The sequence below is a fragment of the Barbus barbus genome (assembly GCF_936440315.1).
Source record: "Barbus barbus genome assembly, chromosome: 2".
Lineage (NCBI taxonomy): Eukaryota > Metazoa > Chordata > Actinopteri > Cypriniformes > Cyprinidae > Barbus > Barbus barbus.
The window spans coordinates 37,490,087-37,515,783 of record NC_136730.1 but is presented as its reverse complement, the minus strand read 5'-3'; the positions used below and the strand labels follow the sequence as shown (position 1 = coordinate 37,515,783).

The following is a 25,697-nucleotide window of genomic DNA, read 5'->3' as shown; positions in this document are numbered from 1 at the left end:
CTTGTTTCTTGTAATAACTAGCAACTGACTCAACTGACAATAATTTGTGTGATTTTTTTTTAAATATGTAAAATATTCTGCGTTCTAAATGGTGTAGTCCTATTTTGTCATCAGTGATTAGACAAATGCAGTCGTCCTATTTAATATTTCTCTCAAACGAAAGAAAACGGAGACTAAGAACCTTACTGATGGAGTTTAGGCATGGTACCATTATGGCATGCAGCTGGCCTAAGGATTTTTTCCATGCACAATTACAAATGTAGGATTTATTTAGCCTCAAAGAATTTTCCTCTCCACAGCTGCCCTGAATATAGACATATTAATTAATAATGTGTGAGCTGGGATGTAGGATTGGACTTAATGGTATGTGAAGTCAAAAGTTCAACAATGACCGATAATGAGCATGCATGGAAGCCCACAGCAGTCGTTTCAAACTTATTTCATCTGTTCATATTATACTATACAGGACACGTTATTAGAAAAATATTTTATTGTTTGCTTTGAAATTTCTTCATTACAAAACCATAACTTGAAAAACCATCACAAGAACAAGGACACACACAATGTACAGCATATTGTGATTACAGTTTGTTCATTTAATTCAAAGAGCATACAGTATATCAGTCAATATACCAGACTCTTGAGTTTGTGAGGCACTTTGATTTGACAAACTTTGGCACTATAACTTACCCTGATTACCCACAACCATGTACATGTTAGGACATGGGGCAGCACCCGGCCTCTTCATGCTTTGTCAGGAGTGATATTCTGGAGAAGGTTTTAAAGCAGCATCTGCACTGGTATTTCTTGATCTCAGAGTGGGTTTGTAAATGAGCCCGAAGGTTTGAGCGGTCAGCGAATGCACGACTGCAGTGGGAGCAGGAGAATGGCTTTTCACCTAAAATTATTAAATGATCCGAGTTAGGTCTTATTAACATTTTACATCCATTTTCAAAATACAATGTGTCATTATCAAACTTCTTTCAGCAGTAGTTCACCCAAAATGAAATTGTTATTTACTTTTTAAATGATTTTTCTGAGTTGGGAGTATACCTGGAGTATATTAAAGCTGTCAAACGATTAATCGCGATTAATCGCATCCAAAACAAAAGTTTTTTATTTACATAATGTATGTGTGTGTACTGTGTATATTTATTATGTATATATATATATATATATATATATATATATATATATACTCAATTCAGTGTATTACTTGCAGTTTCTTTGCAATCCAATCATTTCTTTGAAACTACAATCCTACAACCTTTTTTTCAGTGCGCTGACCCTCATGTCATTCCAGCCCTGTATTATATTCTTTATTGAAGGAAACACAAAAGGTGATCTTAGACAGAATATCCTTGCTTCTGTTTTCCATACAAGGAACATGTATGGTGATTTAAACTACTTTAAGCTGCAAAAAGGACAGAAAACACTATAAAAGTATAAAATGGTCCATACAACTTGTGCGCTATATTCCAAGTCTTGTGAAGCCATACAACAGCTTTGTGTGAGGAAGAGACTAAACTTTATAACATTCCCCTTAACTGTTAATCTCCATCTCATTTGCGGTCAGATATTTGAAATTTGCCATCACATGATGGCGTTTTAATGTCAGTGATGTCAAAAAAGCACGACATGTTTAAAGGCGCCTTTTATAATTCAACAGAGGTGGAAATTTGATTTTCAAAAATGAAAATCCTGTCATCATTTACTCACCCTCGTGTCATTCCAAACCTTGACAACCTTTCTTATGCAGAACACAAAATAAACTACTTTGAAGAAAGTTGGCAACCAAATATTTTTGGATTCCAATGACTTTTTTTATTGTATTGTGAGAAAAAAAAAAGACAGAAAGAAAAGACAAGAAAGTTAATGGGAACCAAAACTGTTTGGTTATCAACATTATTTAAAATATCTAATTTTGTGTTCAGCAGAAGACAGACATGCATACAGATTTGGAATGACATGAGGGTGAGTAAATGATGACAATCTTCATTTTTGGGTGGACTATCCCTTTAAGTTTTTGTCGGTTCATTGCATAAAGCCATCATATAACTTCATAAGACGTGTAATATCACATGTTGTATAGACTCATATATATATATTTTATCTATTTTTTTCATATGGAAAGTAGTACTGACATCCTGCCTAAGTTCTTATTTTGTGTTACACAGAAGTATAAAATATGATTAAATGACATGAGGGAAAATAAACAATTACATTTTTTTTAAGTGACATTCCTTTAAGAATACATTTTACAGCTTTCCAATGCAATAAATACAAAATTGTCCCTACAAGTGTACATAGACTGTGAACGTACCTGTGTGTGTGCGAATGTGTCCCTGAAGTAGCCAGGGCCTAGAAAAGGCTTTTCCACACAGTTTACAGACACATGGCAGCGTGTGTGTCCGAATGTGCATCTTCAGTGCCCCTAGACTCACATACTCCTTGTCACAATACTTGCAGCTAAAATACTTTTGGCATTGCCACTGACAGTGAATTTGCCTCTGGTTGGCCAGACTAGATAAGGTCAAGAAAGCTTTCTGGCAGTCAAAGCATCCATCACTGCGCTCCTGACTGTTGCCAGAGGTGCTCAGTCCTAAAGGCGACACTGGGACATTGTCTTGTAGTTCTCTCTGGGAAAGCTGAAATGACCGTGGTTTAGTACACTCCAGCATTGGGAGCGCAGGCTGCATGTCTCGAAGGGGACTGGACGTTACAGGTAGGGGGTAAGTGATACCCAGAAATGTGCTGTCCATGGGCAGGCTTGGGTGGTCAGGCTTGGGTGGAGGCGCACTGATCCCTGAACTGATGGGGTTCATCCGCAGAGTGGGGCTCAATGCTGAGTTCCCAAGAAATGGTGCAGGAAACAGAGTCTCATGGGGATGAAGTATTTTGAGTTTGGAGCTTGAAGATTCAATATGAATCACCTCTGTGGAGATATGTAATGCACATGATCACGTCAAACGGTGTGACATTCTTATAAAGTGCATTAATGGATATCAACATTTAAATACAAAGCTAATTATTATTAATAATTCCCAAAGATTATTTCATGCTGACTGTTGAGAATCAGCTGGATAACCCTGCATTTAATTTAATAAATACACATAAAATCAACTTACTGTAATTAAGAACATCATTAGATTGTGTAATGTATTGGGCTTGTCTTACAAACTATGTTCTCATAGCACCATGTTTACTTTTCAAGGAAAATCAAATCATAAATGATTTACTACATATGAAGGAGAAAGTTTATGAATTGGTAATAAATATATTCCTATGGGCACATTTTACTGACCAATAAATATTAGCAAAGAGAAAGAGAGAGAGGGAGAAAGAGAAAAACAAGAACTCTCTCTCATAATTACTTAATTACAGATTCTTATTTTTGATTTTCCTCCAAGATATACTTTTGGTAAAGATATTATGAGTGGGCCAATAGTGGAGAACATAATCATAGATTTTAAGGCACTGCAGGGTAAAAGCATCCTTAAGGAACACTATATCCCTCTTCAGTTTTTCTAATAGGACTCTTCAAACCCCAAAGTGAGGGCTAACACAAAAGAGTCCCTCTTTTGTGAGAGATTGTGCACCTGCTAAACTCCAGGCATGTTTGAGATATCTATTCTCAGTCTTCATACGTTTCTCATTATCTACTCATCATGACTTTATAGAACACCTGTGGCTAATCATACAGGCATATAATGAAGAAGCATTTGAAGCAGTGACAGGCTATTTTTTATTTGTGTATATTGATCATGAAAACCTCCTAGTAACGGAAAGACAACATGTAAAATTTGTACTTTTTAAAAAGTCTCAATTAGGGAAATATTAATATAATCTTAAGGATTCTGCACCATTTATAAGCATTTTATAAGTCATGCCCATGTTAACTATTTTGTACAAACTGTACGATTTCCGGATATGTAGGCTACTACTAATTTGTTAAGTCAGAACGTTGTTAATTGATAATGCAAAACATGCAAATCATTTAATTTTCCCCTTCAGTCATTCACAAGTTATACAGCCTAGGCAATATATAAACAGCATTTATTAAATTATTAGCCTATTAAATGTGTTCATAGCCTAATAAAACAGCATTTAAATTTTCCAAACTATGGTCTTAATATTACTACGATGCCAATATCGGAACAAAATACAATATGATATAATAAAATAAAATAGCCCAATCAAACTATTGAAACAAATAGAGATCTGTGGCATGTAGTTCCATTAGCTTTCACTACCATTAACAAACTAAACGAGAAACGTAATATTTAGTTTGAGTCGAAGGTCTGAAAAGAACTTACCGTGTTTTTGGGAATCCAACACACCATAGTCAGGCTTCTTGTTAGTGAGGTGTTTCTTCACCAAGAAAGACCTTGGCATCGTATCTTGGGTGTTTGAAAGGAAATTACTTTTGCTACCTGACTAGCGCTGGTAGGTCTGCACGAGCAAGAGTTTTAAGTGAGAGATGGTGTGTTGAATAAATAGCTGATGCTTGGAGGTTGTCTTTGCGCCACATTCTCGAGTCGAGAAGAGAGAGTCAGGTGCAGGCTAGACGGAAATTATAATAGACATCTTACTCAGCCAATCAGAATTCAAGAACAAGTGCAAGGGGGCGGAGCCATGTTTGTGCCGACATACCGCAGCAAACAGAGAAATTACTTTTGATGAAACCACGTTCTTTTAACACATTTATATTAATATCTATAATTCTATTTTTTCTGTGCTGTGTCTCAAACTTTTAGAACCTTCCCATATTTGTACAAATGAACCAATGCAACATCCCTGAAACTGTTCATGTCCAGCACAAAGTATTGTTCAACCTACTCAACTTCTGAAGGGGTTATGCAAACAAGAGCGTTTTGAATTTTGTGTATGATTGGTTTATTTATTTAATTTTTATTTGTTCAAAATTATTACTATGCCCTTTTCTATCACCAAATCCTACAATTAATCCCAATTAATTTTAATTTGAAATGCTAACACAATGTATAGCAAATAGTTTAATTCAGTTCAAAATTGCAAATAAAACTGGAAACAAATATACAGTTTTGAGTGGGTTATCTATCTGTCCATCCATTCATTAGGCTATATTTTGTTTTATATAGGCCTACTCTTAGGCCTATTCTATATTTTTAAAAAGACACAACTTAAGGAGGGTGGTGCTCATGTGTGATAGTGATTTCACGCTGTGGCTCATTTCTAATTGTTAACTTGTGTTGTATTTCTCAATCAGCTCTCTGTTCATTAGTCAGTGCTGACATGGTTATTCTCTCAAAATTCCCACATCAGCTGCACATATATTCACTTAGCCTACTGGAATAGCCATCATGACTTTTGCAACATCTCAATTCGACAGAAATGTAGAAAAGGACTTATTGTAATATGTATATAATAATGGATTGTTGAGGCCAGTGGCGTGTTAATGCAGAGCCACACCACTGTCCCAGAGTTTAGTACATCAAGGGCCTTGCACGTGTCGAATCTGTGTTCTCAAATACTGATGATGTTATGACTGAGGAGTGAAGTTTACACATGCTTAGATACCATGACAGAAATACACTGAAATAGCCTACTGCACTACTAGATTAATAGTTGCTCTATTTTTTTGAAAGAACCATAAACTATTTAGGAACCAAAAATCGTTTGCTAGTTTGCCAATATAGCCTACGGGTTCCTTTGAAAGCAAAATTAAATGCTTTTACAAATGAATGCTCTGAAGAGATTATAGAAATTTGATTAAACAGGAAAGTCTACAGCTGTATTAGACATCGCCATCTAGTGTGTGGTTAGTGGATGTGCATTAAGTGTGATCGCTCTATTTTTTAAAAATACATTTCTATTTTTTTATATTGATAAATGCTTCCTTTTTTTTAGGTATTACAGTGCTTTTTTTAAATCTTGTTAAACGGATAATTATTTCCCAAATATAAAAATACTGTCATCATTTTGTCTGCAACAACATCCTCATGTTGTTCTGAACCAAAACGATTTTCTTCAATGAAAGGTCCTTGGAAGAAAAAGATAGGCCCTAGCGCAAACCTGATGTGTCCTTTCCACCCCCACAGCTTAGAAGAACAATCTTAATACACTGAAAAAACTAAACAAAAAATAAAAGCTAAATAAAAGCTTATTAGAAATTTGCAATATATATTTCAGTTGTTCTACAGTTGTCATATTTAATTCAATTTGATACCAGTCAATTATTTGTAAAATGTATTTATTTATTTTATAAAATAAATTCCTTAAAGTGAAAATTGTTTCAAAGGAAACTATATATATATTTTCCTGTGTACATCAAAATGTAGCACCGCATTTTCATGTTTATAGTTTTGACCAAGCTGGTGGACAAGGCATCATAGTTTCACACAAAATAAAGTTTGCCCTTTTTATGACACATTAGCAGTTTATATATTGCACTACTCAACTGAGGGTACTAGAGGGCTAGAGTGTAGGCGAGTAGTTCTGTGCGTTCCTTTACACTTGAACCCCCCCCCCCCCCCCCCCCCCAATATGATTTTAATATTTTGCTACAATGCTTTTTGCAAACTCCATTTGCTAAGATACCTGCTTTGAGGTTATAATGCCTGATGAGGTTGGAGTTTGTATAGAGTTTAGATCAGAGGCCTGGAAAGACCATGGCAGAGCCTTCATTTTGTGCTCAGTGACTGATTTTCATGTTTGTTTTGTATCAATGTCCATCCATGCCACCATACATAAAAGTTCGTCTGACTGTAGAACCTGGTCATTTAGTGTGAATACTGCTTGAGTTTGTTTTTGGATGAAAGCAGAGGATTTATTTTTTTCTCCCAAACAATTCTCCAGCTGAGCCTTGGAGAGTCTTTGGTCAACTATTCTCCTTGCCTCGCTTTAAGAAAATATAGACATGTTTTCTTCCAGGAAGATTCGTAACATCTCTAGTTGATAGGGACTTTTTAATTATTGCCCTGATGGTTGACATGGTACGTTTCTTTGGCTATTTTCTATAAAGCTCAACAATATTTTGCTGCACATCAAAACTATATTCTTTGGTTTTGATGATTTTTTATGGATGTTTAAGGGAATTTGGCCTGTTTTGTTACCTCATATTTGTACTCCTGTGAAGATTTGACAATTTGATGTTCCTAGTCACTGGTGTGCTAAAAATATTTAATTTCTCCATCACTTTCAGTTGTTTTACTTCCATGAAAGGGTGGATTTTTGAATGCAGATTAATGTTCGCTGCCTTCTTTGCATATATTTGCAATTGGCAATGATTCTGACAACTGCATACAGGTATGAGACTGAAGTGACACCGCTTCATAATCTTTGAAAATAATGTCATAACTAGCTCTACAAAGCTATGGTGCAAAAAATTAATTCAGATGCCTCCATTCCAGTATGCAAAAATGCTTCTAATCAAGAACCACCAAAATTGGAATACTGCGGTTTTTCTTGTAGATAAGAATTTTAGTTACTTTATCTGTTATCTTTTTGCAGAATAATTACTGGGTAATTGTAATTTTACAGCATACACCCACTACTAGGATTAGTTGCTATCTTCTGCATAAGTGTTACCACAGTTTGACAAAGAAATTAGACAAAATAAAATTGGTTGAAACTAAGATTATCCAATGTTTCAGTATAGAGTGAGATGTGCTGTAGATTGAACACTTGGAAACAAAGTAAAAGTAATTTGTTTAATAAAATATGCAGTGTAAAACATTGCCTAAATCATAACTATATAAAAGAAAAACGTTTAAAAAGTCAATAACATCCTTGCAGCTGATAAGGGAAAAAAATAGAAATAAGACACAAATATCATACAACAGTATTTGAAAAATCAGTGCTTTTCAAAAATGCTAAGTTTACAGTATCATTCATGCTATAGATTAATCTTTAATGCCAAAGTTAACAAAATGTAACAAAAAGCATTACATAAAATATACAGTTAAACAGCTTTGGACAAGAATCTCAAGCCATATCATAGATTCTTACCTACTGAGCAATCAGAGCAAATATTGAAAGTCTTTTCAATTAGGAGCTTCATTTGAAGGCACAAGAAAAACAACAGAAAACAGACGGTGGGGAATGTTCCCATGAAAGGAAGACACTTCAAGTCAAAGAATCTTTTTGTTTATGCTGATGCACGAACAGTGCTATTATTTCCAGTTCCAACTTTAAACATAGTATCATCAGACCATGAAGTGAAGTATAAAATTCTCAAATTTTTGCACTTATAAACCAATGTGCCTCTTGCGCAAGAGGAGAAAAAACAAACAAACAAAAAAACCTCAATCCTCTCCTCCTCCAAACATATCTGCCAGCTTCTTAAAGCGTGGGCCCCACTCATTGAGGAAGTCATAATCTTGGTCATGTCCTGAGCTGGAAGAGTTGATGGAGCTGATTGAACCTGCATCTGAGCCTCCTCCTTCATAGTCAAACACCAGGAGGGAGTCATAGGGGGGTGCTGTGGGGTCGTTATCCGCAGCCTTCAGATTCTGTGGTACAAAGAATTGTTATTTCCATACATACACCTTGCTATAAAACGGTCCATCATAATTTAAGACAGTAACATCACTTACATCATCAATGAATGCCCCAATGTCCTCAGGGTTAGCTGGTCGTGGTCTATACTGAGGTGCTGACAGGAAAGTGGGTGCCTCATCATTTCGGAACACTTCAGGTCTGTTGTCCAAGCCACGATGCAACACACTCAAATCATAATCCTGTGCAGACAGGGTGTTTGATATGAAAAAACTGCAAAGATGAAACCAACTACTACACAGCATGCAGAAGGTTAATATATAGTCACAAGCCACTTTTTATTCCCCAAACATCAAGCTAATCAACAAGTCATTGCAAGCTACTGCAAATATATAAGCAGTTGATGCTTGAGCACTGCAGACAAGATTTGATTGCATTAAAAGGATCAATGATCATCAAATAACACGATGCCTTGAATGTCAATATTTTGTTTCAAATTTAACCAAACACTATGAATTCAGCTATCAAAAACTGATAAAACCCTTAAATTTAATTTTTAAAGTTAATACCAACCTGATCATCTTCTCCACCGCCTTCCTCATCATAATAGTAGATGTTGTCTCTTACATCATCTTCAGGGAGGAGGGGTTCTTTTTTAGTACCGCTTTTCCTCCTCAGGAACAAAAGCAGAAGAAGAAGGAGCACTGTGGTACAAAGAACACAACTTACAATAGCAATCCTCAAGAAAACTCAGCAGTAATACAATTCCAATTAATTTATTTAGCCTCATTTGATTTGACTGCCTGCAGTTAGGACACCTAGAAATGCATAAGAGAAACTACATACACAACAGAGCCAAGATTCCTCCCAGGATCCCAAGCACTCCAGATAGTGGCATCCCTGCAGCTTTGCCAGCACAGTGAAATTCATCTCCTGTGCAGTCACACACAGATGCTTGAATGTAGCTGTCCTGATACATATTAAGATGATCAGACACTCTCAGGACAACATTGTAATCCCCCTGCTCCAATGCGGTCTTGAGTATCAGAAAAACTCCAGTTGCTGAAATGGGCACATTATAATAGTTAGACATGTGTAGCCACTACCAACCAGCCAGCCAGTTTAATGTGAAAGAATGAGTTGAATTTCTTAAAACATTAGTAATTGCTCACATGTTTCATTCATCGAGGTGGACCAGTTTTTTCTGGTTTCTCCTTGGGGCTCAACACTAAACGGTCCAGCAAAAGGAGGTCCATCTTTGTCCGTTATAGAGAGAAGTACTGGGGATGATCCACTACTGCAAATTTGTATTTTACTTTCAGTAATAACAGGAGCGTTGTCATTTACATTATCCAACTCAATTACCAGGGTTCCTGTGCCAGTTGCTGGAGATGTTGCTGCACACAAGCACAAACACATTAGAAAAAGGCTATGCTGCAATAATTCCTTAAACCTAGAAGCACAAATTACCATCATCATCCACAGCCAAAATGATAGCTTTGTATTTTCCATTTTTGACATAAGCAGATTCTCTATCCATAAGGGTTCTGACTTTAATCACTCCAGTCTCTGGAGACACACTTAGCCAGCCAGCAGGATCATTGCCCATTTTATACCTGGAAGGAACAAAAACACGGGTTAAAACTAGAAATATTCTTTAAGTACAACTTAAGGGGATCGTTCACCCAAAAAATAAAGTTGTCATTAATTACTTGTACAAATATTTGGGATATTTTGGATAATCTGAGAGCTTTCTGACCCAGCATATACAACACCAACAGAACTACTACATTCAAGATTCAAAAATGTAGTAAGGACATCATTAAAGTCCATGTGACATCAGTGGTTCAACCGCAATGTTATGAAGCTACGATAACACTTGCGTAAAGAAAACAAATAACTTTATTCAACAATTCTTCTCTTCCGTGTCAGTCTCTGCCACACATTTACAAGAGGACCACAACTTGTGCGTGTGGAGCTGCTGACGCGGATACCGTCATTCTGGCATAGAATATGGATGTGCTGCAGCTTGTTTGCAAGCAGAGGAATGCACACGTATGCGCTGTGGTACTGTCATGAGCATGCGTCGAAGTCTGATGCGGAAGAGAAGAAACTGCTTGAAGTTCTTTGTTTGTGCACAGAAATAGCCTCATAAAATTATGGTTGAACCACTGATGTCACATGGACTATTTTAACGATGTCCTTACAATGTTTCTGGGCATTGAACGTGGGAGGTCCATTGCCGCTGATGCAGGGTCAAAAAGCTCTAGGAATTCAAAAATGTCTTCGTGTTCTGAAGATGAACTAAAGGTCCTATGGGGTTTGGAATGACATGGTTAAGTAACTACAGAATTTTCATTTCTGAGTGAACTAAATTTTAATGATGTTGGTTTGACTAGTCTAGCATAGAGGTTTAAAAATGTGAAGTTTAAAGTATATGCTGTGGTTTGACGGCTGGGTAGAAGAGTTTTGACAGTGGGAAGGTGGTTCTCAACAGTTATATAAGTGAAGTGAGGTTGGTCAGTCTTCTATGCATTCACAACTGTTTGAAAATTAGAGCGTGTCAAAACAGTCTGAACTTAAGGCCCCGATATATGTCAAACGAAATCGAAGAACGAACTGATGTGACATCATTTCGAACAAAATCAGGCCGAAACTTTCTGGGGGAGTTTGTTTTGGCTTCTAAACACCTTTGAGCTACCATTGGTCTGTGGCGATTACGCAATTGGTGGGTGGGTTGGTTCGGGAACTCTGCCGCCTTTGACGCATGAGTTTTCTCCCCGGTTTGTTTCTCATTCAACAAAGGTCAGGCAGGAGAACAACAACATCTCCAAGTCACTAGCAACAAATACACAGTGTCGAACAACTGAAATGCCACAAATATATCCGCACCTGTACAATTGCTCACAGGGAGACTTTAAAAAGGTATACATTATGAAAAGCCAAAAGAACATACAATAATAAACCTGTTTTTATCAAATTATGACAACAAACTATAAAAACGTGTAATAATTTATCCAGTTTAATAAAAAAACCTAGATACACCATCATTGCATTGTTGTGTTAGGGCATATGCACGAGCGTCGCGACATGTTTACATTAATCTACAGCCCGCCTCCAGCAGCGCGGGGGTGTTGGAATGTTCGAAAACAGTCTTTTCAAACTTATTTTTGCCCACAAACGAAGAACGAACTTCGTTTGAAGTATATCGGGTCCTTTATGAAGAGTAAGTTTTAAGTTTTGTTAACTATTTTTGTTCACTATAAGACATGGAAACCTCTAGAAAAAGTAGTCAGAAAAGGAATTAAAATATTACATATCTTACATTATCTTCTGCGATTTTCCAATATCTGGATCAGTGGCTGTATAAGTAACCAATTCAGTATCAACTGGTGTATCTTCTGGTTTGGAAATAGCCCTCTCCTTTGGATTAAACTCAGGAGGTTCATTCACATCTTCTACATTCACTGTGACCGTGGCAGTGGAAGTGGGCAAAGAACCAACAAATGGATCATCGTTCTCAACAATTACAGACAGAATGTACTGCTTGGTCTTCTCAAAGTCCAGGGGCTAAATGGAAAAGAAAGTGTCTTTTACTGAAGTGTGTCATCACAACCAATTGTCTGGGCAAAAATATGAGCAACACACAGTACCTTTACAGTGGTGATGATGCCCTCTAGCTGGGTGGGTGCAGTACTGACATTGAAAAACCCACCCTTGTCACCGCTAATAATCCGATACTTGGTTGACCAGGCCGGTGACCCAACTTCATCTTCATCAGTAACTGTTAGTTTGGCCACTACATGCCCTACTTTATTCTCTGGGACAGATGTGATGTACTAAAACAAAGATATGCATGTTGTGTGTATAAGTATTAACGAGTTCAAACACCTATAAGTGGTATAGTTATACAATTGTAAATACATAAAATTACATTACCGAAGTCTGCTCAAACTGAGGTGGGTTATCATTGCTGTCAGTAATGGTAATAACAGCTGTGCCAGTGGTTGACAAACCATGTCCTTCCATGTCAGCAGCCACAATTAACAAAGTATATTTGGACCATTGCTGAAAAGGAAGATAAACGATGAGTTACATGAAGTAATTTTATCGCCACTTTGAGATTCATCAGATGCCACTTCTCACCTCTATGTCCAGGCCCGGTTCTCGCACACGAATGGTTCCAGTTGATGAGTTGATATCAAACATGTTTGGTTTTGGAAGTTGTGGCTCTTGGCTGACAATTGAGTATCTGATTATACCATTATCCGTATTCGGGTCATCTGCATCAGTGGCTGTGACTGCCATGAACTCATAATCTTTGGTGAGAGAATAAAGACAGGTTAGGTGGTAAAAGCTGCAGAGGCATTTGAAAAAAAAAAAAAAAAAAATGGCTGACAGCTATTTTACTTGAGCAACTGCAACATACACCTACCTTTTACAGCAGCTTCAGGAACTTGTCCATTAAAAGGATTTTGAGTAAAGACAGGCTTATTATCATTTTGGTCGATCACATTGATAACAATTTCCATTGGTTTTTCTGCTATAGATGGCACTTCAAGCCCTTTAGCATGAGCTATAAGCTAAAGAAACAAGAAAAAAGTGTGGACATGTTAAACACTGAATGAGCTTCTTTAAAGTCCATGTCCATTAGATTTGTCACCGATACACGAGTAGACCTAAAGAAAAATTACTTAATCTTTTGTAGGTTCACAAACTTTATGTAAGGTCTTACGCAAACACAAGTGTCTCAAGACACTTCATGAGGTCTTTTTTATCCGATTAAATTTAATTATAATGATCAGACAAGTTCAAAGCTAAAATGCACTAAGAGCTAATAGTTGATTTTAAAAGATACTAAAAATCAACTTACTCTGTACGCAGCTTTTTTTTCTCTGTCGAGTGGCTGAGTTACAAAGAGAGTCCCTGATAATCTTTCAACAGTGAAAATCCCCTTTGGGTCCACATCTGCTCCTTCACCTGTGATACTGTATACCAATTGAGTTTCCAGGGCAAAGTCTGACTTTATCTAAATACAGAAAGCAATAAGAGAACAAAGTCAATGACAGACAAATCTCTCTCTCATCCATCTCATTTTGAATAGTCCATTCATGACTTTCACTCACCTGGACCAGCTTCATTGGGAAAGGACCTCTGCTGTTCTCAGGTACATGGAACGGAGGGATAACCCAACCTCTCTTCGCTCTCTTTAGACCCGTTGAAGACTTCGGAAAAGTCAGAACCTGATCACACGGCAATTCCATCTAAAAATATTAGTTGAACAGGTTAGTAAAAGACACTGAACAAACAATATTTATTTACAATTAAAGACAGCACACATTTTGTAGTACTTAAACAACATTTTGGCATTTGCTGATATCCTTGCGTGACCAAGTCAACTTGAAACTTTTGAATATCAAAATGTTTACTACAGCCACTGACTACTAAAACTGTTCTGGTAAAAACTGTATAAATATATGGGGATTCAAATTTTTGGACAGCCATTTAATTAACCAATTTAGGGTCATTTGAGAACTGTTTCCTAGCTGGATGTACATTATTCCACAATGTATAATAAATGGAGCAGAATACAGAACAGTGTTAAAGTTTAGGAAATCTTAGGCATTCGGCACTGCATATGAAACATCTGTTTATGAGACCAACAGGGTGTGACAAATCACATTTATCAGTATGGATTGAAAATGCAATTAATATTTAACACGTCTTCAATAATTAATTGCAAACATGTACACAAGTGAATAGCGAAATGCATCCATGAAATATGTTTGTACCTCTGGAGAGGAGATGTTCATGACTGGATCCATGTGATGACCCTTATGATGGTGGACATGCTCAACTTTGACAGATACTGTGTGCTTCTGGCCATTGGAGTCCCAAGCGTGCACAGAAAACACTTTGTGGCCTTCATGAAGAGTCACTTGTCTCTTCAGCGTTACAGTCCCATCAGTGTTCACATCAAACCGCTTGTCAACGGACTGAAAGAGCGTTCTTGTTCTTCCATCACAGTTATTGAAAGTTACTGAAAGTTAAAGAAAATAGTCAGTTTATGACGCTTACAGTGGTACAGCTTCACTTCTTCACAACACTGTCAATCCATCAAAAGTTTCAAACCAATAAGCTAACAGATGTTGCTTTAAACATAAGGTGAAGTTACTTGTCAAGTTTGTTTTTCCACCCACAATAATAATTGTTTAAGTGACTCATTGTAATAATAGGCAATTTATAATAAAGTTTCCACCCTGTATTTGTTTGAAAAAAAAAACCTCAGAGCTGATGAAAGGGGTTTTGAGTCTCACTAGCTATGTTTTCATCCATTCTGATGTTTGTGAATGCAATTACGGGAGGTGATTATACCAAATCATTTTGATGACAGACTTTGGCTCAGACATTCCAAAATGATTAAAATATCATTTGAGAAGGTGGGCAATGCGATTGGTGAGCTGGTTAGTGCAGTTATCCAATTATATGATCTGCTGAGGCAAAGTCAGTGAGTTTGCATATCAAGAAACTTATTCGGTAAATGGGTTTCCAACGTCGTTTATTAGCACATCTTATTAGATAAAAAAAAAAAAAAAACTACAACTACCAATTTAACGTATATGATTTGTTTTAATATTTTGTGTAAGCATTTCCATTGAGTTTTGAGGCAATATCCCAAAACCTGCATTTTAAAAAAAAGTGGATGGAAATAGAGCTAGTGATGGGGTTTTGAGGGTACCCAAGACAACAAAGCACTGCATCCCGCCATAAAGAATTTCAATTTGTAATATAAAGTCCTATGTTTCGCATGTGGCATAGCTCACAGGCATGCTTTATGTCCACCATTTCTCAGCTTCAGAATAATGCATACTGTGTCAGTCCTTTTACCAAAACTACACAGCATAATTCATTTAAACAAACCCGATCCTGCTACACAGGTTTTGTAATGGCAGTGCTGCCATCCATTAGTGGTCAGAGGAAGTGGTGAAACCAATCAGCCCTTAAGAATAAGCCACCATTAGCGGGACACTCAAAGGATGCTCCCTCTAAGATGTACAGAGATAAACTATTGATCAATTGCAATAAGAAACAAAATACTAGTTTAAAAAAAAAAAGATTTTAAAGGTTTTTAAAAATCAAAAAGTTAGTATGAAAGGATAAATCAGTATATGGCAGCATGCAGCTATTCCATACAACATAGTTAGATAATTTTAGATAGTGGATGAGGAAGAAAAACATCCTTTAACATCCAGATAGTCCACCCTCCCAATCATTAACATGTTTTAAATGACTAAATGTAGCCATGTTGTGAAACGAGAGGATACAAATCTAAACTAAAACCTTTAACTGGCATCACTTTTTATGGAAAGTACCTGACTGAGGGGAAAAAACAGACATGACACCACATGCAAAACCAATGATAAAATAGTGTTAGAAATCTAAAATACAGGGCATTACAAAGATTAAAATAACTAAGATAATATTTCAAAGATTGAACAGAAAAAAAAGTGAAAATGCTAAATTCGTTGACCCTAATCTCCTGGTCCACACCCACAGAAACTCACTGGCTGAGATAATCCGAATTAGTCATTTTACAACACCTGCAAAGTCTGGATCCTGCTTCAGTAAACACTTAAACATGATTTTTCAGAGACTTTGATTAAACTCCTGACCTCACATCCGGACATGAGAGATCTAAAATGAGGTTTAATTCAAAATTTACCGGTTAAGACGAAACACAACAACTGTTTAACAGTAACATTACCTCGATCACTGCTGTGCTACGCAACACCACAAAAGACGAAATTTTATTTACCTGCAACAAAAACCAGGGAATAAATTGATAACTCGATAACTATACTAACTTAAAGAACCTGTAGCTATCAAAGGGTTAACGTACAGCGTTTTCTACGAAAGGAAATATGAATTTTAACAGGTCCAATAATGTCCTGCATTCGACAAGATAGAAGAACGAGTAAAACTTAAACTTAAGGTGATACAATATTTAACGTAAGAGTTAGCATAAACATAGCCTACAGCGTTTTTAGTTTTTTTAAACAACGTCCGGTTGCTTTAGCATTTTAATGAGTTTTGTGAAAACAGCCTAACTTACCTCTTCCTAGTCTTTTCCCCCTGTGAAGGTGATCTCTGTGCACATTAAAAACCAATAACTCCGACTCAAATCCAGGTGTACATGTCGACTCCTCCGCATATCCGCACAATGTCTGACAATAAATAAATAAAACAAGTATAACACACCAAAGACTTCAATGTCCGAAACTGCGCGTCCATTGTCGGTATATTAACATTAACTTAAGTTAAGTTACTCGACGATCACAAATAAATCTTACCTGACAAAGAAAACCGATAGCTAACAATCGCACAATCCCTTCACACGCCATTCGACACGTTAAAACCCTCCTAAAATCCTTCAGCGTCGTAATCCTTCGAAGTCTTTAAAGTATAACACAGCTGTCCCTTCCAGCGTCTCAACAGCCGCAGATTGAGGAAATGGTCTTCAGCAGGTAGCTTCGGATATGACGGAGCCAGGTGACCTCACCCATCCGGTAATAACCATGTCCAAATATGGGTATGTATGACTTTTAGCCACTCCTATAACACAGGTAAAAAAGTAAGATTTAAATCTTGGAAAATCCCCGGATTAGTGAACTACATGTGAAATATGGAAACTGCTGAAGTATACGAGACCAGTCGCTTCTCAAACACCCAGATAACACCCCACTAAACGCTTTAAAAGACTATTTGTGGAATTGCTGTTCACTCAAGTCGCTGAAGTGAAAAACTCCATTCATGAATTCAGCACTGAAAAATCCCCCTGACACAGGCTGCTGTTTTGATGTTGAAATAGATTAGGAATTATTAATCTGCTGGTGGATTTTTATATTTTAAACTAGTTTTCTAAAACAAATAGATCAAATGTTGTTCCTGTTAATATGAAATTGTATGCTTGGTAAGGGATTTTTTGTTATAGACTACAAATTAAAGATAGGACTACAATATGAAAAATGCACATAATGGAGTAAGATGTTAATATGTAGTAAATAAATAGGCTACCTTGTGTTTGTGATTGGCTCAGTGTAGTCTGCTATACAAATAGTGTCTGTTCCCAATGGATCCATTCACGTATAGTCATGTGAACTCATGTAAGAACAATTTTAGCTTAGCTTCCAGTAAATCATATAGCACATCTTCCATAGTAGTTTACTCATTTGATCTGATTTCTTGTGACCCTGATGATTTACTTCAAGGTTGATGCAATGATCATGACTTTCATGGGAGTCATCATGCCTCTTCTCCCAACAATGTCACAATAACCTCCCTAAAAAGGCCTATAATGCTTGCTTTGTTTTATTATTGACCTTAATATATTAATTAATTTAACGGATTACTCGGATATCCATAACTAATTGCGAGTGAGAGAACAGAGCATGTCTGTCAGTGCCCCTTGCTTACTTTCTGTTCAGCTTGGGATGCCTCAGGCCCCCAAGATAGCCTGGGTTTCATAAACCGAGTTTGATCATGAGTTTCCAATGTGATCACAATACCTTTAATATAAGCATTTTGCTTTCAACAGATCTTGGTAAAAAATGGTCTAGTTTCAGGAGAAAGTTTCTTAAGCCACTCTGACTTTTCTTAGTGCTTTTTTCTCTTTTTGTAAACAACAAGATTTAATGGCTCCTCCATTATCATTATCTGTCAGGAGATATATATATATAGACCCTGTTTTTGTCAGGGTGAGGTCATTAGCTAAACACAAAACCAGCCTCCTAATTTTATTTTTAATTTTAGAAATTAAGTTTTGCAGAATGAATGTTCATGGCCTGGTTTTCTTTACAATACTAGGTCACTAAACTGAACTGTAAATGTGAGAGTTTGGTTCTTCTCACAAAAATAAAAAATATGAATGTAGTTTAGCTGACCTTAAAAAAATCCTTACAAAGGAACACATTGTATTCTTCATCCTTGAAGTAACTGAGAGCTGTTATACTAATTGCTCTCAATTCTTGCTTGGCATTAATGTCGGCTTTAATGTGTTTCTCTAATATCTGTCTTTGTAGTACTTTGTAGTAGAGACCCATTGACTTTGTAGCATGATGACAACCCTAAACTAATAGTAAAAGCAGTATTTGTAGTAGTGAGGGTTTTAGATATGAATACACACATACATACACTCTTAAAAATAAAGGTGCTTCACGATGCCATAGAAGAACCTTTTTGTCTAAATGGTTCCATAAAGAACCTTTAACATCTGAAGAACCTTTCTGTTTCACAAAAGGTTCTTTGTGGTGAAAAAGGTTCTTCAGATTATAAAAAGTAAGATGGTTCTTTGTGGAACCAAAAATGGTTCCTCTATGGCATCATTTATTTTTAAGAGTATAACAGATTTTAGTTAGGTAGCGAGTGCAAATTCAGCACTGCTAATTAAAGTTTGTTAAAACAAAAAGTCTACAGTTTCAGTGTATTTCCTCAGAGCACCATATGTGAATTTGGAGAAAGGCTTGAAATTTATCAGAGCACCTAAGAAAGACGACAATGAATATTTTGTTAATCATTTGTTTGGAGTCCGCTTATCTCTCGCTGTAGATAAGCCCCAGAGGACAAATATTGCAGGAGAAAACACGATATGCTCAGAGTAGAATGTGACCAATGCCTGCATACCGTTCCCAGACTGAGCCAAAGGCTGTTCTGAGCAGTGTATCTTTTAGAAAGAGAGATAAATAGTTTTCGGCATGGGAACCTTTTTGTTTTGTTTTGCTTGAAAATACATCTCTACCTTGTCTTCACACTTTCTGTTTTTAATTGGATTTAAGTTTGGTTAATATATCATGAATGCTGCTGCAAGAGTAGCCTTGGATTTAAATGTGTGTCTCATTGCCAACTTGATTTCAGATTTTAGGCCATGACATTAGGTTTTGACTGTGTTCAGATTTTTTGTACTAACAAAAATGTTTGTTGCTACTAATCAGTGCACTTGCCTATAAAGTCTTAAAATCCTATTTAAACATGAAAAAAAAAAAATAATAATAAATGTATTCTAAAAATGAAATATCAGATTACATACATCACAAGTGTGGACTTTGTAATTCTTTCAAAAAGTCAGCTTTCCTTGAGTACTTTCAAGCACAAGATGAAGATATTAAGAAATAATAGAATTATACATAATAGAATAATAGCACATCATAGAATTTCAATAAAAAGTGTATCAAATCATAACAATGTAAAATAAAAGCACTCTTACAAGTGCATGAACATAGTATTTTAAGCTGAATCGTTGCGATTGAAGAAGAGTTATTTTGACTGCGTGCCTATGCCACTAGTTTCATGTACGTCCATTAACAGCGTTCAGTGTGAAATCATTTACACTGGTTACAAGGTCAGCAGTGGAGGTCTAAGTTTATGATTACGTAGTACTGTTTTTGTTCAAAAAGACACTGTGCTCTGTCTGCCAGCCGCCAGTGGAAATGCTCTTTGCTTTCATATCATTTACAGCTGTGCTCTGTTAGGAATAAAACACTGCCTTTCTGTGTAAAGAGAATTCATATTTTAAAACACATCAATGGCATTTGCAAGTACAATCACTTCAACTGTTCTTAGCTCTGTTTTGTAGGATTGTCCGGAAAAACTGTCTAAAGAGGAACCTTTGAATGTCCTCTGAGTTGTGTTATGTGCTTTTAACAAACAAGTTTGGAGATGTTTGGTGAGTTTTTAAAGCTAGGCGAGGCGCTGTAAAAAAAAAACTGTTGGGTATGGTAGCAGATCTCGCTATGGAGAAACCAGTTCCGCATTACACTATCAAAGCCACTCATCCACTTCAAAGTGCTCTGCTTCAATACTATGACACTTTCACTCAAATCACTATTTCCTGTGCGAATAATTACGAATGCAACTGTATGCTATTATGAGAGCTTTTAACCAGCACAATGTACAAGATGTTGCTTATGGGTAAGTACTCTAATAAACTTTGTCAACATATACTCCAGCTCCAATGTTCTCTTCCCCCTTCACAATAATTGACCTCTCATGTCCATCAGCCTTAAAAGCCCATCATTATCTAACAAGGGCTTTTAGGCTCCATGAAATGTTTATGCTTGTACAACTTTCGGTATCATGTTTGCTTGCGGTGTCGTGTTCATAGCGCATCATGACTTATCTTCCCAGATTTGGAAGAGAAAGCAGCTGCATTGCCGAAGCGTCTGATAGCACCTTGGTTTCGCAGCCATAGGACAAGACTGGTTTTGTGTTGCGCCGGGCCTTTTGTTACTTAGTAATGCATAAGAGGACCTCCCATCTCCTACTGAGCCTTATAGCCAGAGGCATGTAGCTGTCTTGTGACTTAATGCCTCAGCAGATTAAACACCCTCCCCCTGAGTCAATACTCGTCTGCTCAGGAGCGGAAAAATCATAGACGGTCTGACAGTGCTATTAACAAATAAGGAAGTATAGCTGACGTTCAGCTTTGAGTTCAGGTCTTGACTAAATCTTACTGGAAATGGTTGTGATGTCACAAGGCAGAAACCAAAGATATAGGGCTGGCTATCGGTTCTCAGGGAGGGACTTTATGACATCAAGATATTTAGATAAGTCATTAGTTTCTGTTTCAAGATCACAGCAACACCTTTTATAATATTGTTGCGGTATGTAGTTTTAAGTTTGTCACGTACACATCTGTATAAATGTAGTAAAATGACCCAGACTGCACAATGGCCAATACACTACACTACTTAAATTAAGATTTTTCTTGTATTTCCTTATATACTCATCAAGGCTACATATCTTTGATTAAAAATACAGTAAAAACACACTATTGTAAAATATTATTACAATTTAAAATCATTGTTTTCTGTTTGGTTGTATTTTAAAATGTAATTTATTCATGTGATGGCAAACTGAATTTTCAAGAGCCATTACTCCAGACATAATTTATTCTTTACATAATTATTTCTTATTATTGTCAATGTTAAAAATGGTCTTTGCAGCATTATATTTTAGTAGAAACTACAATACAGTACCATCTAAAAGATTGGCTTATGTAAGATTTTAAAAAAAGAGAAACTTTTATTTATCATTAAATTTATTTCTTAATTTTCGTCAAGAATGCTGAATCTCCCATATTACTTATAACAGCAACATTTTATATATTTATTTTTTAATTAATTGATTACGACTGTGTGTTAAAGAAATATAGTTCTAAAGACATATAGAAAAACAGTGGCTCTAATCACACTTATGAAAATAGAAACAATACAAATTAAAGGAACTAAAATACAGTAGGGCAATGTAGTTACTTTTACTGTCATCCAAGTGACACAGCATATTTATCTAGAGCATAGTAAACAGACCATCTTGCCAATTTCTTTGTCCCGCGGGATATAAAATAGGTGACACATTACTGCTCAGACAGGCAGCAGTCATTAGGGTGGGAGGACCCGCTCCTTGAAGGTAGAGACTGAGGTTTATCTGAGTGATCCCACCACACCCCAAATCTCTCCATTTGTTACACACAGTGTGGGTTTGCTGTGTCAACTTAAGTTAATGGCCTGGCCAACATGAACAATGCAAATGAATGATCCAGCAGGGTCATTCCTGTTCTGCACAGCAAATTGAATGGTGTTAATTCAACTCTTTTAGAGTTAAAATCAGCTCTGAGTGAACATATTGTCTCAAAAGTTTCAAAATCAAAGTAACATTTTTAAGAGTGTCACTGATTTACGTAACACTAAGACAGAGTTACATTTACACTGTAAACAGTGTAACAGTAACAGTGAGGGAAAAAATTGTGACAACTTGCAGAGTTACATTAATAACAATATTGAGAGTACATCATTCAAAACAATCCATAAAGTTTAATTCAACTTTATTCTGGGATCACAGTAGAATTCTGTTCATTATACAAAGTTAAAAAAGGCAAAAGGTTTTAACATACATAGTTCTTTATTAATGTCGAAGCCGCTTTACATCATGGAAGGTTCACTTTTAAAATAAACGATGAATGCACATTTCTGTCATCAGAAATAATATGAAAGCTGCTCAGATGGTCTATAACACTCCTGTACATGTCAGTGACTGTAAGTACTGTGAGTCAATACTTATGACTTTGCAACACAGCACAGTAGTGCTTGAGTCAACAACATTCAGCTGATGAAAAGATATGTGGATCAGCTGTGTTACAGTTGCAACCAGTAAAGTTCAGTGCATAGTTATTCATAGAGTAGGAAAGGCTGTGCAGATTCAACTTCCTCCAAAAATACTGAAATGCTGGTTCCTACAGACAACACAAAACCAGAGCAATGAAAGTGAATGCTATTTCTGCTCTATAAATACAGCAAGTTTATGATGGAAAAGGTTCAATCAACATGGACTTTTGTGACTCAAACAATAAACTATTTTGGTTAGATTCAGACTTTTGAAGTGATTGATTTTGAAGTAAAAAGGAATCAAAGGAACAAATGAAATCATAAAAGTAATCCATGTGACTCTAGTGGTTTAATCTCAATTCTAGGAAGCAACACGAGTGCTTTATTTGCGGAAAAAACATTATTTTTTTTAAGACTTTATTTACTAAATTCTAATTTTCAATGCATGTTCACACAACATCTGCTCTCGCATTAACACAACATGCATGCATTGTGATGTTCTCTGATCACACATTGGTCATTAGCATGATCAATATTTTGCAAATAAAATTATCATTTTTTGCAAACACAGAACATGCGTAGCTAAATAACACGGATGCTAAACCACTGGAGTCACATTGATTACTTGAATGATGTCTTTATAGGCTACCTTTCTTGGGCTTGAAAGGTAGATGAGTCAAGGTTAGGGAATGTCAATGAAGGGACAGGAAGCTCCCATTTTGTATTAAAAATATCTGTGCTCTGAAGATGAAAGCAAGTCTTACAGGTTTGGAATGACATGAGGGTGAGTAATTTAAATTTTTGGGTGATCTAACCTTTTAAGTATAAATTAAAGACACGCATCTTAAGAAATCTCACTAAATAGCCAGTTGACGGCAGGAGGCTGATCTTTGTTCTCTTATTGTTGCTTTGTGATGTTGGGGGCAGGTGATAGGCAGAGATGTACTACCCTGTTGAGTCTAAAATTAACTTGCAATAAAACATCTACCCATCGATTTGACAACTCATTTTGTTTGAAACAAGTGAAAAAAAACAATAATTTTATAAAAATGTACTTTTGTAAAGTAATTTGATTGGTCAAATTCTAAATGAATGTTATGAAGCACAGAAACTCTAGTAATGCCAAACTGCAACAAATCTATGATTATTAGTTATCTGTTAAGTTATTAGTTATATCTTAAGTTACTTGCTAAATCTTACACCAGGTTCTAATATGTACTTCTTTAAACGCCAAGCCATGGTACCCTGAGCAAATTGATGTATCATAGAAGTGCGCCACAAATAGCAAAAACACAAAAACGATCAATTTAAACATGAAGTATATTTTTCTGTAAGTTTAAACTCAGGCCCTATTCATAACAAAACAATTATATTAAAATTCTTACCAATGTACTTCAATCATTTCAACAACAAGTATGTTAAAGCGTTAAATATTAAATTCTTAAGATTTAATTCTTTCACTTCCATTTTTCTGAGATCCCTCTTAAATACCTTTGGCAGAAACAAATTACATGCCCTATTGACTCCTCTGTTCCACATTGTTTATTTATTAGTTTCACTGTTAAGCTTGGTATGCCTTGACCTTGAAATGTCCAATACTATTAACTAGCTTATTGTTAACATATTCTATTTTAGCTAATTAATGTTAGCTAGGTCAACAAAATAGCCAAAATAACATATAACAAGTATATGTCAGTGCTGTCAGGCAGAAACCTTGTATCTCCATATTTCATCCATATTTATCATTTTTATTTTTTGTCATAAATCAGTGCTATTGGTCACCCTTTATGTCTGTCAGTGTTCCTGAAAAGTAATGGTTTTGGACATACAAGGTTTATGTCTGACAGTGACGATATATAATCAGTATATAGGTGTATAAAATGTCTTTATCAGTGGACAATCCTTTTGTTTTTTTCTTGCTTGCATAGATGGGTCATTTTTTATGTAAACTTGATGTAGTAACACAAAACCAAGGAAAAAACTAAATATTAATTTGTGGTCTGGCTTATATATATTTACACCCACTATATTACCAGGAAATGGGAAAAACATTCCTGAATAAATATTGTTTTAGTTCTGCATAGGAGGATTTACCCATGTAGCTCACTTCTATTATGACTTTATAAAAGTACTGTTTGTATGTCAGTCCTCTGTCGTGTGTGTCATGTGTTCCTGCCTCTTGTGTCCATATTTGGTTTGTTTCCTGTCCTTGTTAAATGTAATCATTAGTTAATTCTTATCCAGCTGTGTTCGTCTCATTATCTATGATTTACCTGTGTATTTATAGTCCTGTCTGTTCAGTTTGACTTCGTCTGGTCTACTCGTTACCCCCGGTGTTTCCTGTCTGTAAACCTTGTCTTGCCCTGCCTTGATATGGTCAGTAAAGAGTATTATTTGAGTTTACGTCCTCGTCTGCGTGTTCCTGTTCCTCCCTCGTGTGTGCACCATGACATTGTACAGCTAGTAGAGAAGCTTGTAGCAAAAACAAGTCTGCTTTTGTTATTATTGACAGTGGAGACTGCATGCATGAGGTTTCTGAGCACTTTTGAACTGGGCAGAAACATGTGGGAAGTGTATTCAGTTTTCAATCTATAAACAGGTTTTGCAAGCTCAGGCAGGTTGACAGAAACAATGGAGCCTCATTGTGCAAGAGGATCAAAACCTGTTGAGGTGATTCAGGGTCTCTCTCAGCACTGACACATCGCTGATAAGACAGTTGGAAAGTAATTTATAGTAGCTTGTTTGATACACTCTCAGACAAAAAGGTATAAAAGCTGTCACTGACACAGCTTTTGTAGCTTTTTTTTTTTCTCTGACAAAATATAGAGCTGAAAGGATGCTATAAATGATAGAAAACCGTTACAAATTTTACAGTTACAAACAGTTCCCTCCATAAGTATTGGAACAGTAAAGACAAAATTGCTCTGTTGGCTGTGGAGTGAAGACATTTGCAAATGATTAAAAGATGAATATGGCAAAACTACAGAATGTCACATTTACGAAATAAAAAGAACAGCAGTTTTAGAGTTCATCCCACTCATTGATGTGAGCATAAGTATTGGG

The 25,697-nt window shown here is 36.2% G+C and overlaps 2 protein-coding genes across 2 annotated transcripts in view; both read right to left on the bottom strand.

The window, feature by feature from the left end:
- Nucleotides 1-477: 477 nt before the first annotated feature.
- Nucleotides 478-4,581, bottom strand: LOC306843510 (zinc finger protein SNAI2-like). The gene is made up of 3 exons (XM_079375033.1): nt 4,317-4,581; nt 2,324-2,935; nt 478-898 (listed from the first exon to the last, which is right to left on the bottom strand). The coding sequence occupies exons 1-3, from the start codon at nt 4,393-4,395 to the stop codon at nt 717-719; spliced, it is 873 nt and encodes a 290-aa protein (XP_079231159.1). The 5' UTR covers nt 4,396-4,581; the 3' UTR covers nt 478-716.
- Nucleotides 4,582-7,678: 3,097 nt separating this feature from the next.
- Nucleotides 7,679-25,697, bottom strand: part of LOC306843420 (B-cadherin-like) — a 35,267-nt gene continuing 17,248 nt past the window's right edge. The window contains exons 2-17 of the mRNA XM_079374915.1: nt 16,830-17,091; nt 16,592-16,703; nt 14,271-14,518; nt 13,605-13,742; nt 13,352-13,507; nt 12,914-13,061; nt 12,625-12,797; nt 12,418-12,546; nt 12,132-12,317; nt 11,804-12,048; nt 9,949-10,094; nt 9,651-9,875; nt 9,325-9,540; nt 9,052-9,182; nt 8,577-8,720; nt 7,679-8,492 (exon numbers count right to left, since the gene is read on the bottom strand). Of these exons, the coding sequence (XP_079231041.1) occupies nt 8,286-8,492; nt 8,577-8,720; nt 9,052-9,182; nt 9,325-9,540; nt 9,651-9,875; nt 9,949-10,094; nt 11,804-12,048; nt 12,132-12,317; nt 12,418-12,546; nt 12,625-12,797; nt 12,914-13,061; nt 13,352-13,507; nt 13,605-13,742; nt 14,271-14,518; nt 16,592-16,703; nt 16,830-16,880 (2,655 nt within the window). The 5' untranslated portion in view covers nt 16,881-17,091 and the 3' untranslated portion in view covers nt 7,679-8,285. The remainder of the gene's footprint in view (nt 8,493-8,576; nt 8,721-9,051; nt 9,183-9,324; nt 9,541-9,650; nt 9,876-9,948; nt 10,095-11,803; nt 12,049-12,131; nt 12,318-12,417; nt 12,547-12,624; nt 12,798-12,913; nt 13,062-13,351; nt 13,508-13,604; nt 13,743-14,270; nt 14,519-16,591; nt 16,704-16,829; nt 17,092-25,697) is intronic.